General features: G+C 39.0%; 1 protein-coding gene across 7 annotated transcripts in view; it reads right to left on the reverse strand.

Moving 5' to 3' along the window:
* The window catches only part of SPHKAP (SPHK1 interactor, AKAP domain containing), a 191744-nt gene that overhangs the window by 103433 nt on the left and 73551 nt on the right, over positions 1–14760 (reverse strand). For all 7 annotated transcript variants that reach the window (XR_009492053.1, XR_009492054.1, XM_059879150.1 and 4 more), the window contains exon 3: positions 12595–12702. Coding sequence is in view for 5 of the 7 variants with exons in the window: in XM_059879150.1 (XP_059735133.1) it covers positions 12595–12702 (108 nt within the window). In the remaining 2 variants the exon portion in view is untranslated. The remainder of the gene's footprint in view (positions 1–12594; positions 12703–14760) is intronic.

Raw genomic sequence — 14760 nt, forward strand, 5'->3', positions numbered from 1 at the left:
ATTTAACTTATATGCAGAGTACATCATGAGAAACGCTGGACTGGAAGAAACACAAGCTGGAATCAAGATTGCCGGGAGAAATATCAATAACCTCAGATATGCAGATGATACCACCCTTATGGCAGAAAGTGAAGAGGAACTATAAAGCCTCTTGATGAAAGTAAAAGTGGAGAGTGAAAAAGTTGGCTTAAAGCTCAACATTCAGAAGACGAAGATCATGGCATCCGGTCCCATCACTTCATGGGAAATAGACGGGGAAACAGTGGAAACAGTGTCAGACTTTATTTTTCTGGGCTCCAAAATCACTGTAGATGGTGACTGCAGCCATGAAATTAAAAGATGCTTACTCCTTGGAAGGAAAGTTATGACCAACCTAGATAGCATATTGAAAAGCAGAGACATTACTTTGCCAACAAATGTTCGTCTAGTCAAGGCTATGGTTTTTCCTGTGGTCATGTATGGATGTGAGAGTTGGACTGTGATGAAAGCTAAGCGCCGAAGAATTGATGCTTTTGAACTTTGGTGTTGGAGAAGACTCTTGAGAGTCCCTTGGACTGCAAGGAGATCCAACCAGTCCATTCTGAAGGAGATCAGCCCTGGGATTTCTTTGGAAAGAATGCTGCTAAAGCTGAAACTCCAGTACTTTGGCCACCTCATGCGAAGAGTTGACTCATTGGAAAAGACTGTGATGCTGGGAGGGATTGGGGGCAAGAGAAGGGGATGACAGAGGATGAGATGGCTGGATGGCATCACTGACTCGATGTACGTGAGTCTGAGTGAACTCCAGGAGTTGGTGATGGACAGGGAGGCCTGGCATGCTGCGAGTCATGGGGTCGCAAAGAGTCGGACACGACTGAGCGACTGATCTGATCTGAAGTTTGGTGGTCAAGAGAAGGAGGAACATAGGGAGAGTGATTTCACAGGGAGAGGGTCAAAGAAAGTGTTTTGCTTGTTTTAATATTTGCTTTTTAAAGAGGATTTGGAAGGACATATGAATTAATATTCATAAAGGAGGAGGGGAAGCATGTATGTAAATGTATGTGTACATGCTAGGAATGCCAATGCGAAGAATACTTTCATTAAGAATGAAGACATTTGTTCGGCAATGGTGCCGAAGATTGGAAGACTCTCTTCTGGAAGAATTCATCCCTGGGTACCTAGCAAAATCACCTTAGATACTGCTGACCTGTGAAAGTGTTAGTCAGTCAGTCTCGTCTGCTGACTTAGGCTGTCTCTTTAACAGTCCTATTAAATCAAACCTGAGGCATAACTGTTGCTATTCTTTAGTCACCAAGCTTTGACTCTTTGCGACCCCATGGACTATAGCCTGACAGGCTCCTCTGTCCATGGGATTTCCCAGGCAAGAATACCGGAGTGGGTTGCCATTTCCTTCTCCAGGCTATCTTCCTGACCCAGGGATCAAACATGCATCTCTTGCATTGTGGGCAGACTCTTTAGCCCTGAGCCACCTGGGAAGCCCACAAGGAAGGCATAACTTAGCAATGGACAAACTTTCCTTCACTCTTTTCAGCTAATTCAGATAATTCTGGCAAGTACACTGAATGCCTCCAGATAATCCAATTAAATTCCACTAACACCATAGAAGCTATGAACCAGCTGACCTGCCAGGCACTGTTTGGAATATATAGTGAGGGCTGTCTCTGGTAAAGAGTGTAATACAAAAGGGTAGAAGGGCAGCATTTCTGCTTGAAGCACTTTCTCATTTTTAATAAATGTCTAGGGGTGAGTTTGTGTCATTATTATAAAAGAGAAATAATACCCCAGAGGCTTGGAACTGAAAACAGACATTCTATGGTGGTCATTAGCCAGGCACACTTTGTTTCTTCCTCTTATTTATTTGTTTTTAACCTTTAGACTCTAAGTTATGAAAAAAAAATAATGCTGTTACTTCTGACTAGTTTTCCTGGGAATTTGGAATAACTGATCAAGAAAGACAAGTTACCAAAACAAATAATTCGGCCAAAGAGATACCTAAACTATGTAATAAATATCCTTGAAGCTTAAAGGTATTTTAATGAGAAACAGTGTTTACTGCTCTTGGTTTTTGTTGACTGATTGGCTTTCTACTCAAAGGAAAATTGCTGTAATTGCAGGAATTGTTTGAAATATGAAATTCAAAACTATTCCGAGCTATTTTAATAACGAGATTCTTTTGTCAAAATTAATTTTTTTAAAAAACTGAGAATGGTTTGAATACCCAAGTTTAAAAGTACATTCAGATCTATTCATCTGTCTGTATTTTTAGTGACAAAAATACCAGGATACATAAAACATTTCATTGTGTATTTGAAATTCAGACTTACATGCTTAAAAAATAATCTCTTGCTTTTGTGGGGTCCTTGGGAGATGGGGATCCTTGTATGAGCACTTATCAGAATACTCCAGCTCACAGTTACAAGCTCCCTTCTTCTATACATTCTCCCTGGTGTGACTGATCTCTACTTTCTGCCCTCAAATCCCTTCTCTCTGTTCTTAATCTTGCCAACAATTTCTATTTGTACATCTACCTACCAAGTTGACATTTCTACCTGGATAATTAAAAGACGCTCAGAATCATCTCCCTCCTCCTACCTCCAACTACTTCTCCCAACCCTTAGTCTCCCCCATCACGGTAACTTAAATCCACCTAAGAGCTTATGTCAAAAACATAGCAGTTATCCTTGACTTCTTTTTTTCATTCAGTTCATTAAAGTGTTTTGTTTAATACATAATATGCACAGTTTTGAAGCATATTTTTAATAAATAATTACACTGGGAGCCTTGGTTTCTATTATGAAATATTACAAGTCTCATTCCACTTATTTAATGCTTAGATAAAATGGCAATCTACTTTTCTAACAAAAGTCCATATAGTCAAAGCTAGGGTTTTTCCAGTAGTCATGTATGGATGTGAGAGTTGGACCATAAAGAAGGCTGAATGCCACAGAATTGATGCTTTTGAACTGTGGTGTTGGAGAAGACTCTTGAGAGTCCCTTGGACTGCAAGGAGAACAAACCAGTCAATCCTAAAGGAAATTAATTCTGAATATTCATTGGAAGGACTGATGCTGAAGCAGAAGCTCCAATACTTTGGCCACCTGATGTGAAGAGCTGACACATTAGAAAAGACCCTGAAGCTGGGAGAGATTGAAGGCCGGAGGAGAAGGTGACAACACAGGATGATACAGTCGGATGGCATCACCCACGACTCAATGCACATGAGTTTGAGCAAGATTGGGGAGATGGTGAAGGACAGAGAAGTCTGGGATGTTGTAGTCCTTGAGGTTGTAAAGAGTCAGACATGACTGAGAGACTGAACAACAACAACTCCAGTATTCTTTCCTAGGAAATCCCATGGACAGAGGAGCCTGGTGGGCTACAGTCCATGAAGCTGCAGAGTCAGACATGACTGAAAATCTGAGCACATATATTGTAATTTCTGGGACAGTAAACAAAGTCAATGATCTGAATTTTTATTATGTATCATTTTACCTATAGCTTAGGAGGAGCCTGGTGGGCTGCAGTCTATGGAGTCACAGTCAGACATGACTGAGCAACTTTCACTTTAGGACATAGAATTTGGATTCAATTTTCAATCAAAGTAACTTTCATGCACTGGAGATGGAAATGGCAACCCACTCCAGTGGTCTTGCCTGGAGAATCCCAGGAACGGCAGAGCCTGGTGGGCTGCCATCTATGGGGTCGCACAGAGTCGGACACGACTGAAGCGACTTAGCAGCAGCAGCAAACTTATAAAAACATCCTCCTGAACAGTTTCAGGATCTAAGACACTGATAAATGTATGGACTAAGCCTAAGACTTACTCCCAAATTGAAAGTCAAAGTGTGAACGTGTTAGTAGCTCAGTCGTGTCCAACTCCTTGCAACCCCCCTGTTCATGGGTTTCTCCAGGCAAGAATACTGGAGTGGGTTGCCATTTCCTTCTCCAGGGGATCTTCCTGACACAGGGATCGGATCCGGGTCTCCCGCATCACAGGCAGATTCTTTACCATCTGACCTCCAAACTACTGCAGTATTGACTGGCCACACAGTTTAGACTCAGCCCTCAAATTATTTATCAAAAGCTTTTTCTCAGTTTGTTGATCACTCTTCTAGGCTTTAGTTTCTTGCACATGACCTTCATAAATGTAAAGCCACCCAGTTGATTTGTGGGAAACTCCTTTCTCTACCATCCCTCTGGGTCATGCTTCACAATAAAGTGCCTTTCCAATTCACTGGCTTCTAAAAGCTTGGGAAGGTTCAGTGAAACTTTCATTTGACTGAGAGACAAAAGTTTTCTCCGGGATGCTTGGATTTTTAAGATGTCTCCAAGGCTACTGCCCAGGTGAGTGAGGTCTCATGGTCCAGCTCTACAGCCTCATGCTGCTTTGCTTTGTCTGTTTTATCTAGAGCTTTTGTTTTGCTCAGTCTGTCTGACTTCCATCATCATCCTTTGATTTTTCACTTTTTGCAGGCAGAATGTAGCTTCTCCTTGAAAACTGCTGAATAAATATTTAAAGAATACCATTGTGCAGTGGGTACTGAGTTCCTCGCCTAAACAAGGGTTTCTGCAACTCTGGGTTCAACTTGGATTTCAAATATTTACATTTCACACCAAAGTATGCAGGGATAAAAGGGCATTGTGTCATTCTCAAAAGTTTTAGGAAAAAAAGCACCTCTGTATATTTACACACAGAAGCATATACATGCACAAAGGAGAGGGTGAAACATGTACAATAACATTTTTGCATGTCAGGAATCTGCGAATTCTTTGCACTCTTCATGCAAGTTTTCTGTAAGCCTAAAGTTAAAGAATTAAAAAGGAAGTTCCAAAGCTTATTCTTTTAGGGGAAAAAAACACACATTAATAGTTCCTTGAAAACTTGGTAAATATCTGTACCAGATCATGTAAATATCTCTTCACATTTTATATTTCCTTAATCATGTAAACCTAGATTTTTCCATAGACCAACTTATCAAGTGGGCTATTTGTCTCTTCCTTAACTTTTCTACTAAGTTTCAGAAAAGACTAGATACAGACATATTTGGAGAAATAATATACAATAAAAAGCAGTCATTCAAGATACCATTCTGTCATTGTTGCCCCTGGGTTTCACTCACATCAGAGACCCATTGAACAGCTGTCAAATATCTTCCTAGTTTCACAATATCATGTCTGAAATTTTAAAGACTGCTCGAAAATCTTATTAATTTATTCACAAATTTAAGACAAATGCAAAACATTTTCAAATGCCAAGATTCATCAGTTAAAATGCATGCTAAAGGGTATAATTTATTTGCAGGGTGATAGCCAAAAGTCTTAAAATGATCAGTAAGGAAAGAGCTGCCTGTAACTATGAATAGAAATAATGTGAATTTCAAGGCAATTTTAATGAAGCATTAAACCAAAAGATAGTTCTGGAAAAATTAGAATTAAATTCTAGTAAAGAGCAAAATGATAAGTCTCTTATCCTTATTCATCAAGGGGCAGGCAGAATGAAAACCACAATCACAGAAAACTAAGCAAACGGATCACATCGACCACAGCCTTGTCTAACTCAAGGAAACTATGAGCCATGTCATGTAGGGCCACCCAAGACAGATGGGTCATGGTGGAGAGTTCTGACAAAATGTAGTTCACTGGAGAAGGGAATGGCAAACCACTTCAGTATTCTTGCCTTGAGAACACCATGAACAGTATGAAAAGGCAAAAAGATAGGACCTTGAAAGATGAACTCACCAGCTTGGTAGGTGCCCAGCATGCTACTGGAGATCAGTGGAGAAATAGCTCCAGAAAGAATGAAGAGGCAGAACCAAAGCGAAAAGAACACCCAATTCTGGATGTGACTGGTGATGGAAGCAAGGTCTGATGCTATAAAGAGTAATATTGCATAGGAATCTGAATATTATGTCCATGAAGCAAGGTATTGGAAGTGGTCAAACAGGAGATGGTAAGAATGAACATCAGCATTTTAGCAATCAGCAAACTAAAATGGACTGGAATGGGTGAGTTTAACTCATGTGACCATTATATCTGCTACTGTGGGCAAGAATCCCTTAGAAGAAATGGAGTAGCCATCATAGTCAACAAAAGAGTCCCAAATGTAGTACTTGTGTGCAGTCTCAAAAATGACAGAATGATCTCTGTTCATTTCCAAGGCAAACCATTCAGTATCACAGCAATCCAAGTCTATGTCCCAACCACTAATGCTGAAGAAGCTGAAGTTGAATGGTTCTATGAGGATCTACGAGAACTTCTAGAACTAACACCCAAAAAAGATGTCCTTTTCATCATAGGGGACTGGAATGCAAAACTAGGAAGTCAAGAGATACCTAGAGTAACAGGCAAGTTTGGCCTTGGGAGTACAAAATGAAGCATGGCAAAGGCTAACAGAGTTTTGCCAAGAGAATTCACTGGTCATAGCAAACACTCTCTTCCAACAACACAAGAGATGACTCTATACATGGACATCACCAAATGGTCAATACCAAAATCAGACTGATTATATTTTTTGCAACCAAAGATGGAGAAGCTCTATACAGTCAGCAAAAACAAAACTGGGAGCTGACTGTGGCTCAGATCATGAACTCCTTATTGCCAAATTCAGACTTAAATTGAAGAAAGTAGGGAAAAACTACTAGACCATTCAGGTATGACCTAAATCAAATCCCTTCTGATTATACAGTGGAAGTGACAAATAGATTCAAGGGATTAGATCTGATAGACAGAGGAGTGCCTGAAGAACTATGGATGGAGGTTTGTGACATTGTACAGGAGACAGGCATCAAGACTATCCCCATGAAAAATAAATGCAAACAGACAAAATGGTTGTCTGAGGAAGCCCTACAAGTAGCTCAGAAGAGAGGCTAAAGGCAAAAGAGAAAAGGAAAGATATACCCATCTGAATGCAGAGTTCCAAAGAACAGCAAGGAGAGATAAGAAAGCCTTCCTCAGCGATCAATACAAAGAAACAGAGGAAAACAACAGAATGGGAAAGACTGGAGAACTCTTCAAGAAAATGAGAGATACGAAAGGAACATTTCATGCAAAGATGGGCACAGTAAAGGACAGAAATGGTATGGACTTAACAGAAGCAGAAAATATTAAGAAAAGGTGGCAAGAATACTCGGAGAAACTATACAAAAAATAACTTAATGACCCATATAACCACGATGGTGTGATCACTCACTTAGAGCCAGACATTCTCGAGTTTGAGGTCAAGTGGGCCAGAGGAAGCATAACTATGAACAAAGCTAGTGTAGCTGATGGAATTCTGCTGAACTATTTCAAGTCTTAAAAGATGAAGCTATCTGTTAAAGTGCTGCACTTAATATGCCAGCAAAGTTGGAAAGCTCAGCAGTGGCCAAAGGACAGAAAAAAGGTCAATTTTCATTCCAATCCCAAAGAAAGGCAATGTCAAAGAATATTCAAACTACCACACAATTGCACTCATCTTACATGCTAGCAAAGTATGTGAGCTAGCAAAGAATGCTAAAAAATCTCCAAGCTAGCCTTCAACAGTGCATGAACTGAGAACTTCCAGTTGGTCAAGCTGGATTTAGAAAAGGCAGAGGTCCAGAGATCAAACTGCCATCTGTTGGATCATAGGAAAAGCAGAAGAGTTCCAGAAAAACATCTACTTCTGCTTTATTGACTACGCCAAAGCCTTTTTGTGGATTACAACAAACTGTGGAAAATTCTTAAAGAGATGGGAATATAAGACCACCTGATCTGCCTCCTGAGAACCTGCATGCAGGTCAAGAAGCAACAGTTAGAACTGGACATGGAACAACAAACTGGTTCCAAAGGGGAAAGGAGTATGCCAAGGCTGTATATTGTCACCCTGCTTACCTAACTTATATGCAGAGTACATCATGAGAAATGCCAGGCTGGATAATACACAGGCTGGAATCAAGATTGCCAGGAGAAATATCAATAATCTCAGATTTGCAAGATGACATCACCCTTATGGCAGAAAGTGAAGAGGAACTGAAGAACCTCTTGTGCAAGTGAAAGACGAGAGTGAAAAAGCTGACTTAAATCTCAACATTCAAACAATGAAGATCATGGCATCTGGTTCCATCACTTCATGGTAAATTGATGGGGAAACAATGGAAACCGTGAAAGAGTTTATTTTCTTGGCCTCTAAAATCACTGCAGATGATTTTCGTGACTGAAGTCATGAAATTAAAAGATGGTTGCTCCTTGGAAAAAAAGCTATGACCAACCTAGACAGCATATTAAAAAGCAGAGAGACATTACGTTGCCAACAAAGGTCCATGTAGTCAAAGCTACGTTTTTTCCAGTCGTCACGTATGGATGTGAGAATTGGACTATAAAGAGTGCTGAGTGCTGAAAAATTGATGCTTTGGAGCTGTGGTGTTGGAGAAGACGCTTGAGAGTCCCTTGGACCTCAAGGAGATCAAACCATTCAATCCTAAAAGAAATCAGTCCTGAATATTCATTGGAAGGAGTGATGCATTGGCCACCTGATATGAGGAACTGACTCATTGGAAAAGACCCTGATGCTGGGAAAGATTGAAGGCAGGAGGAGAAGGGGATAACAGAAGATGAGATGGTTGGATGGTATCACTGACTCAATGGACATGAGTTTGAGCAGGCTCTGGGAGTTGGTGATGAACACGGAAGCCTGGTGTGCTACAGTCCTCCGGGTTGAAAAGAGTCAAATGCAACTGAGCGACTGAACTGAACTGAAAGAGAAATAGGGGGTTAAAAAGTAACTAAATTAGTTTTTAATTTAAAAATGTCAGGCTTCCTAAAACATCCACATCCTACCACTCAAGTTAAGGACTTCTACTAAGATAATGCCTCAGCTTCTGGATTTAGATATTGGCTTCCAACGTTATTATTCTACATTCCTCTTTTAATAATTAGATTAAAAAAATTTCCAAGGCTGATATATGCTTTTTCCCTCAGAATGGCAAATCAGAAATAAAAAAACATAATGTAGTTTGATTGTGCTCCGTGCTCAGTCGTTCAGTCATGTCGGACTCTTTGTGATCCTATGGACTGTAGCCCATAGGATCATCTGTCCATGGGATTCTCCAGGCAGGAATACTGGAGCAGGTTGCCATTCTGTCCTCCAGAGGATCATCCTGACCAGGGATCGAATCCACATCTCCTGTGTCTCCTGCATTACAGCCAGATTCTGAACCCACTGAGCCATCTGCGGAGCCAACTCTATTTACAAAAGCAAAACCACAGTTTTCATATTTAATCTCTTTTGGAAAAAATATTAAGAGTGACTTTCAGGGGGCTTCTGAGTCAGATTTCTCTCAAGTTTGGCTTGCCTATCATATTTCTTTTTTAATTTTATTATTATATTTTTGATTTTTAATTGGAACATAGTTGACTTAAAATGTTGTGTTAGTTTCTGCTGTAAGGCAATGTGAATCAGTTATACATATACATATATCCACTCTTTTTTAGATTCTTTTCCCATATAGATCATGACAGAGCACTTATTGTATTTCTGATAGTTTCAGACAGCTCACTAAGACACATCATTTTAGCTATGAAGTGAAAGCAGTTCTTTACTGAGATAATGGTCAAATCTGATTTGTGAAGCTCGTTTGATGCTTGAGAACAAACAGCTGTACTGACCCATGCCCATAACACCCTGAAGGGCTTCCATGCCTGAGACTGTCCTTCAGTAAAAATTTTAAATGAAGATCTTGTCTTCAGAAAATATTGGTACTCCGAAGCACTTAGTTCTGCTGCCACTGCTGCTGCTAAGTCACTTCAGTCGTGTCCGACTCTGTGTGACCCCATAGACGGCAGCCCACAAGGCTCCCCCATCCCTGGGATTTTCCAGGCAAGGACACTGGAGTGGATTGCCATTTCCTTCTCCAATGCATGCAAGTGAAAAGTGAAAGTGAAGTCGCTCAGTTCTGTCCAACTCTGAGCGACCCCATGGACTGCAGCCCACTAGGCTCCTCTGTCCATGGGATTTTCCAGGCAGAAGCACTGGAGTGGGGTGCCATGAGAAACTGCAAATCCAGATACTTAAGAGTTTAGCATGATGGATAACAAGCCAATCAAAACTGGATGTGAAACAGCTGTATACAAAGTTTGATCTAGAAGAAATGACTTAAAGAAGCAACAGTTAACACAGCGGAGCATCCCCCAGAGTTAGAACAGAGTACAAAGTAATAAAATATGCGGCAACTTTGCTAGAGGGTCCTCAGAATTCAGTTGTGATTATTCGTTAATAGATGTAGATTCAGGATGATCTCTTTAGAATAATTTCTTAAACTAGACTTTAATGAAGATATTATTTTAAAACACAGTATTATGGTTTCCTTAAACTACACTTTCATGTTTATCCTACTGAGGAGAATTTGCTTGGAAGACGAATTATGTACTTTTCCCCTGACCATGTGGCTACTTCTTCCTTGTGTGTAGCTGTTTTGGGCAAGAAATTCTTGTCCTTTCCACCAGTGCTGTGTCGTTGCTGTTGTTTAGTCACTAAATCATGTCTGAGTCTTTGGCGACACCATGGACTACAGCCCACCTGGCTCCTCTCTCCAGGGAATTTTTCAGGCACGAATTTTGGAGTGGGTTGCTGTTTTCATCTCTTGGGGATCTTCCCTCCTGACCCAGGGATTGAACCTGAATCTCTTGCATCTCCTGCACTGGCAGGTGGATTCTGTACTGCTGGGCCACCAGGGGCAGGCCGACCACTGCTGTAGATCAGCTCTGTTTCCCTCTAGATAATAGCGTCGCTTCAGCAATGTCCAGGTCTAGACTGTTTCTGTGCCAACTAAGAGAGAAAGGACTTGTAAACTAAGAAAAAGTAAACTACAAAGTACTTTTTAGGAGATTAAGGTTTATTTTTCATAGGGATTCTGAAATTTCTTTAAAGTTTACAGTCATGGACAATTTTCAACATCTGAGTCAGTTTCATTTATTATAAACTCTTGCAGAAAAATAAACCTTCCAGTATGCCTTTTATTTGTGTTTAGATTTTTCCGCTTTGGGGAGGAATAGAAAGAACCATAAAGACAGTATGAATCAGCTAGCTCAAACTCACTGACGTCATTAGAAACTGTAAAGGGACAAAGAATTAAGAAAGAAAGTCATACAGTTTTATGTCCGAATGTGAGTTCCTTGAGATTGGGGCAGGGGTTGTGAGTAGAACTTTCCTACGCTTAGGGAGATCTAAGATCCAATGGTAATCTTAACTTTGGCTATAAATCTATCATTTCTAATTGTAGGTCTTCAATACAGATTCCCAAAATATAAAGTTTAGAAAAGGCCTCCTTGCCCTTTATTATGCAATTGTTAGTGCCTCAACTTTTGTGCCTGCTGCAAATGACAGATTCCTTTAGATAGGAGCTGCCAGGATGAAGCCTTTGACTGAAGTGTAGATGCTGATAGCTTTTCCTCTCCATTTCTCTCCCTTTTGCAATTCATAGCTGTATAATTAGAGATTAGTATCAGCAAATGTCTGAATTTTTCTACCGCATCTTAGACCTGAATTTCCAAAGAGGGTATCGCTGTTAAAAAACTCACCACCTAATCCTTTTTGTTTTCACCAAAGATTTTTAGCCATCAACTGGTTTTCTGGACAAGGGATTAAAAAGTCCCCAAAATAGCACAATCAAATCATTTTGCCTAAACAAAGAGATTGAATTAAGTGTGTTGAATGGACTCTGTTTTCCTTGGGCTATGAGACTCTGCAGTGTGAAATGTTTTACATTCTCTGTCTGCCAATTCTGGTTCTGCTCATTATATTTAAAAAGCTTCTCCATCCCATTTTCAGCTTCTTCTTTTTCTTTTTTTTTCTTTTAACATAAATGCTGGCATGCAACTTACTTCTAGGAATAGCTCTGAGCTGATGCTCTCAACTTAGTCATGAGAACTACATTTCTCTCCTCTTTGGAAATATTCTCCCCCAATTTCTGTAATTATGACCCCATAAGAGCTAGGTAATTTCAGTTAAAATGAAACATATAGCTTTGTAGAACATACAGGAAGCAGACTACTTCATAAAGGAAGGAGAGATCACAGTGTTGATTTCTCATACCAACAATACGCCTTTACAATCTAAGCCACAAGAAACATTTATCTATAAGAACATCTCTTCCCTTGAAAAGGAGGGTTTTTATACGTAAAGCTCAGATACAGTACAGAATATTAAAATTCATGGTTGTAATTTCTTATGTTGAAAGGTTTTCAAATAATGATGATAACATATGAAAGTGGTAGAACATTTTTACCGTTTTCACGTTGCAAAATACCTATTAGAAGAAGTGATAAAATATATTGAAAATAATCTAAGAGAGCTCTTGACCAGGCTTTTGTTTCTCATCATGCAATTCTATTTCTGAATCTTTTTCTGTTTTAAAAATAAAAACAACATGGATAGAGAATTGGTAAGATTAATTTGCCTGTTGAAATGAGAAAAGCAGAAGAATTATGAGCTTTGGCCTGTCACCCTCTGTATAAACCAATTACGTGTTTTCAAAAGGTTACTTTCCCAATGCTGTATTAAGTGCTTAGGTCCTCATGAGCGCAGGTTCGCAACTCCCCACTTTTTCAGCCCTCAGCCCCGGAGCTGTGTTTACTTACAGAAGCGCAGTTTTCAGACTTGTCTTCCACGAAACCAATCTGGCAGGGTGTTCTCTGATTCTGCAGCCAGTAGTCTGTAGACTCCAGCAGGCTATTACTGCGGAGAACCTAAGGGAACCAAGAAAACCTTCTCAGAGCTACTGGCAAGACTTTCTATTTAAACAAAGAGCTCTTTTCTAAAGAATCTAGAAGTGTTTTGCTGGCCTCATAGCATCTGGATATTAGGGAAAAAAAATACTTCCAGGATAATAGCACCTCTAAAATGTATAAAACAATCAACCAAGAATCCACTTTAAAGGAACGTACTGACGTGAATATTGTTGTTTCTTCTCTCATCTAATTCAACATCTGGAAACTTCAGTGTACCTGTGACTTTTGCATAACTTGCAGTCAAATGACTGTTTGGGATATGGTTCAATTGGCAATGGGGATCACACTTCATTTAAGTGTTGGAGCTCTTTTACATTCTATGAATACTTTTGATTGAAATGTAGTGTTTCTCCATTTGGTGCAATAATAAAATTATTCTTCTTTAGATTTCCAGCTGTGCTAACCTATCTATGAAATAAGGCACAGTTCTTTTAGAGCATTTAGGGTACTACACTAAGTTTAAAAATTATTAGGAATAAATAAATGCATTACAACAACCATTTCTCTTGTAGAAACAGTATGGTAATGCAAAGTGAATTTCAATACACAAATTAACAACACCAAATATGGTTTACAAATGTCTTGTTTCTGGGCTTTGATTTTAAAGAAATAAAGAAAAATCTTATTTCTGAACTGAAACATTTTAAAGATGTAGTCTCATAAACAACCAAATGATTCAGCTTCTGATGTTTTAATGCGAGTCAAATATTGTATAAGATTTTTCTCATATAAGATTTCCAGTGCTCTCCTGGTACTCTCTACTCTATTAGGACACATGTCTGCCAATCACCTTCACTTAAGTAATAGAATAGATTTAATCAGTTTGGTTACTGCCACAAGAATAGAATGACACTTCGATTATATTTCATTTGCACACTGAAGGATCGTCTTCCTTTGTTCTATAAAAATACTTTAATTTTTGTCTCTGCATACTGAGTTAACCAAATATAATTCTGACACATTTTTCTATAACATTTTTGTGTTAGCCACATGATATTTTAATATTTTTCCCCCTCAAGGTTTATTATTCTGGAGATAACAAATTTTCATCATTCTTTTCCAGAACAATACCAAGAGACAGTGTGGATGGACTTCAGTTATCACTGGAGATGAAAGTTCGAGATGGAACTTCTCAGGTCTCTTAGAGTTTATCTAAAAATTGTGGTACTTAAAGTGTGAGTTGGGACCTATAGAGGCCCCTGGGGTCTTTCCGGGAGTCCAGTGGTCAAATTATTTTTATAATAATATTGTCTTTATTTTCTCTTTTCAACTGAATTGTCTCCTGAGTACTCAGTGGAGTTCTCCAGGGTCCACACGAGGTATGATAATGTAATAGGTTAAATGCAGAAGCAAATAGGAGAGTCTAGCCAAGCTCTTTTAAGTTAGATACTAAGGAGATTGGCTAAAAATGTAAAATAAAGTTAGTCTTCTCACTAAACTGTTTTGTTTTGGAAAACATAGGTATTGGCCATAAAAATATGTATGTTAACTTGCAGTATGTTTATTTTAAAATTATTTTTAAGTAATAAATTATGGCTATTTAAATTCTAATTGTTATTTCAAGATTAAAGAAATACGTATTTAGAATTTTCTTGGCTTTTTTCTTATGAATTATACGTTTATTTAGCTGCTTTAAGATTTTGTTGGGGCTTCCCAAGTTGCACTAGCGGTGAAGAACCTGCCTGCCAATACAGAAGACATAAGAGACATGGGTTTGATCCCTGGTTTGGGAAGGTCCCCTGGAGAAGGAAATGGCAACCCACTCCCATTCTTGCCTAAAGAATCCCACGGACAGAGGAGCCTGGTGGGCAACAGTCCATAGGATCACAAAGTCAGTTATGACTGAAGAGACTTAGCACACATGCACAAGTTCTGATATTTTTGTTTCTATGTGGCATCAGACTTCATCAAAATATTCTGAAAATACAATTTGGCAAATCGAAAAAGTTATTTTTATTTTTTTAATTAAAAATTTTCATTTTATATTGAAGTATAGTTTATTAACAATGCATTAGT

Source organism: Bos taurus, chromosome 2, assembly GCF_002263795.3.
Source record: "Bos taurus isolate L1 Dominette 01449 registration number 42190680 breed Hereford chromosome 2, ARS-UCD2.0, whole genome shotgun sequence".
Classification (NCBI taxonomy): domain Eukaryota; kingdom Metazoa; phylum Chordata; class Mammalia; order Artiodactyla; family Bovidae; genus Bos; species Bos taurus.